Source organism: Pinus tabuliformis, chromosome 4_1, assembly GCF_031772625.1.
Source record: "Pinus tabuliformis cultivar Carrire ecotype Pingquan chromosome 4_1, CPIR1, whole genome shotgun sequence".
Taxonomy (NCBI): domain Eukaryota; kingdom Viridiplantae; phylum Streptophyta; class Pinopsida; order Pinales; family Pinaceae; genus Pinus; species Pinus tabuliformis.
Window position 1 is genome coordinate 952,249,346 of NC_142303.1, and position 2,365 is coordinate 952,251,710.

Consider the following 2,365-nt stretch of genomic DNA (forward strand, 5'->3'; position numbering starts at 1 on the left):
TTTTTCATATCATTATTTTCACTCCGCAACATCGTACTAAATTTGACCGGAGGAAAGCGCGTATTATTTGTCGTTTTTCAGGTAGTGTCTCAATCTTCAACGAAGGAATGACTGGTGAGGAACAACTATGGGGAGCGTGTAAAGACCGGGTCTGCAGAGACCCTTCCTTCCACGTGAGTACTGGTCGAAGAAATGCCGATGATGCAGACTGAGACAATAGTTGAAAGCTAATGCGTATTATTGGTCGTTTTTCAGGTATTGTCTCAATCTTCAACGAAGGAATGAGTGGTGAGGAACAACTATGGGGAGCGTGTAAAGACCGGGTATGCAGAGACCCTTACTTCCACGTGAGTACTGGTCCAAGAAATGCCGATGATGCAGACTGAGACAATAGTTGAAAGCTAATGGTTACTTATAAATATATTCTACTCCAATTCAATTCACCAATGCACTTCTCCTTACTGTCCCTACATTACTGGAACTCATTTTTATTTATTTTCTTTTAATATTCTTCTCATCAATCAATCCATCCGAGTAAATTAATATTCAATCAACCCGAGTAAAGTAATATTTACCCCTGGATAGAACTATGGATGGAAGAGCTGTTTCTGCCATTGCCACAGTTAGCGGGGCAGCAGAGAGTCTATGTGGGTTATCGCATCTTGAAACAAAAATGGAAAAATTACTTCGTAAGACATCGCAACCTAATTCCCAAATTCAGTACAGGATCTTCACAAGAAGTGTTGCCGTTAGAGCTTCCAGCACTGGCGGAGGCCAGTTCGGCTCAGGTACTTTAACGTGGCCACTTTCCAGATTTATATTTTCCATGAATAAATACTTAAGCAAGCACCGCCTCTATCTCTAGCTGTGTGTGAGTGCAAAATCCAAATTTTATTTTGACGTTTCTTTTAAATAACATGGCATTGCAGGTGATCCAAGGAGAGTGGACGCGGAGATGATAGTGCTGAGAAAACGGATTCAGGAGTTGAGAATGCAGGAAGCAAATCACTTGCCTCCACAGCACTGGATGAAGTGGGAGAAGGACTGGTCTGTTACTTATGCTTCAGACGTTTGTAAATTTCTGCTATGGTTGCAGAACATGTTGTATAACACCAGACCCGCCCTCGCCATAGCCACTTTGGCTTTGATATCGGTGAGTGTCACCACATTTGTGCTGATTCTCCTCTTTCAATTCTTTCAAGTCTTGGCACCTTACAGCGCATTGGCTATGGAGTTTCTGACCAAAGCATTTGATCTGTAGGGTTTGCAAGACCATCCAAAAACACCAACAAACATCATTCAGTGAATTATCCCATAGAACACTTCCATATTTCTGTAGCTCCCGACACCTCTCTGATTCTACTTATCCTGCCAGCTGTTTGGACAATGACAAACTACTTATCCTGTCAGGTGTTTGGACAATGACAAAATAAAAGATATGACTACCTTGAAAGACAACTCGTACCGTCTCGTTTGAATAGTCACAAAACGACGAACAGATAACAGTAAATATAAATTCTAAAATTTAGATCAATGCCATGCTCACAGCATCAGTCATAAAAATTCAAAGGGTGTCGAGAATATTAGAGAAAAGATATTTAGGAATTTTAAGGATAGGAATGAGTAAAAAACTTACTCTCACTTCTATGAATAAGTTAAATTTAGCTTATGTTATAGAGATTAAGATAATAACAAATCTAAATTTGCATGTTAAATTCAGCTCAATATTACAATCTGATCAAATTTTATGTTTGTCTTTGATTTATGTTACTTAATGTATAAGTTAAATTTAGCTTATAATATATGATGTAGAGATTAAAATAAGCATAAATTTGAAAGTGACGATAATAAAAGTAGTCCTATTATTTTAAGTATGTAGAATTTTATGTTTGTCTTTAATTTATGTTATTTGACATAAATTGTAGTAGAGATTAAAACAATTGCAAATCTATATTTGTAGGTTAAATTTAACTTATAAAATATGGTATAGAGATCAAAACAGGTATAAATCTAAAGTAATGATAGTGAAAGCAATCACCATTACTGCAATTACATCAAATTTTATGTTGAGTATTAGAGATTAAAACAATCACAAATTTAAATTTGCAAATTAAATTTAACTTATAATACATGATATAGAAATCAAAACATACATTTAAAAGTGAACATAGTGAAAGCACTCACCATTACTTCAATCAGATCAAACTTTATGTTTCTCCCTGATTTATGTTATTTGACATAAAGATTATTAGACGTTAAAACAATCAAAAATCTAAATTTCCAAGTTAAATTCAGCTTATATGTTATAGAGATCAAAACATGCATAAATCTAAAAGTGACCACAGTGAAAGCATTCACTATTACT

The 2,365-nt window shown here is 35.4% G+C and overlaps 1 protein-coding gene across 1 annotated transcript; it reads left to right on the top strand.

The window, feature by feature from the left end:
- Nucleotides 1-469: 469 nt before the first annotated feature.
- Nucleotides 470-1,487, top strand: LOC149179304 (uncharacterized). The gene is made up of 2 exons (XM_089423808.1): nucleotides 470-788; nucleotides 930-1,487. Exons 1-2 carry the CDS (start codon nucleotides 590-592, stop codon nucleotides 1,259-1,261), a joined length of 531 nt encoding a protein of 176 aa, XP_089279934.1. The 5' UTR covers nucleotides 470-589; the 3' UTR covers nucleotides 1,262-1,487.
- The last annotated feature ends 878 nt before the right edge of the window (nucleotides 1,488-2,365 follow it).

Excerpts from the sequence above, each read along its gene's own strand:
- LOC149179304 (XM_089423808.1), top strand. The coding sequence starts at position 590 with ATGGATGGAAGAGCTGTTTCTGCCATTGCCACAGTTAGCGGGGCAGCA. Across the intron at positions 789-929 it reads CGGAGGCCAGTTCGGCTCAG|GTGATCCAAGGAGAGTGGAC; the intron begins GTACTTTAACGT and ends ATGGCATTGCAG.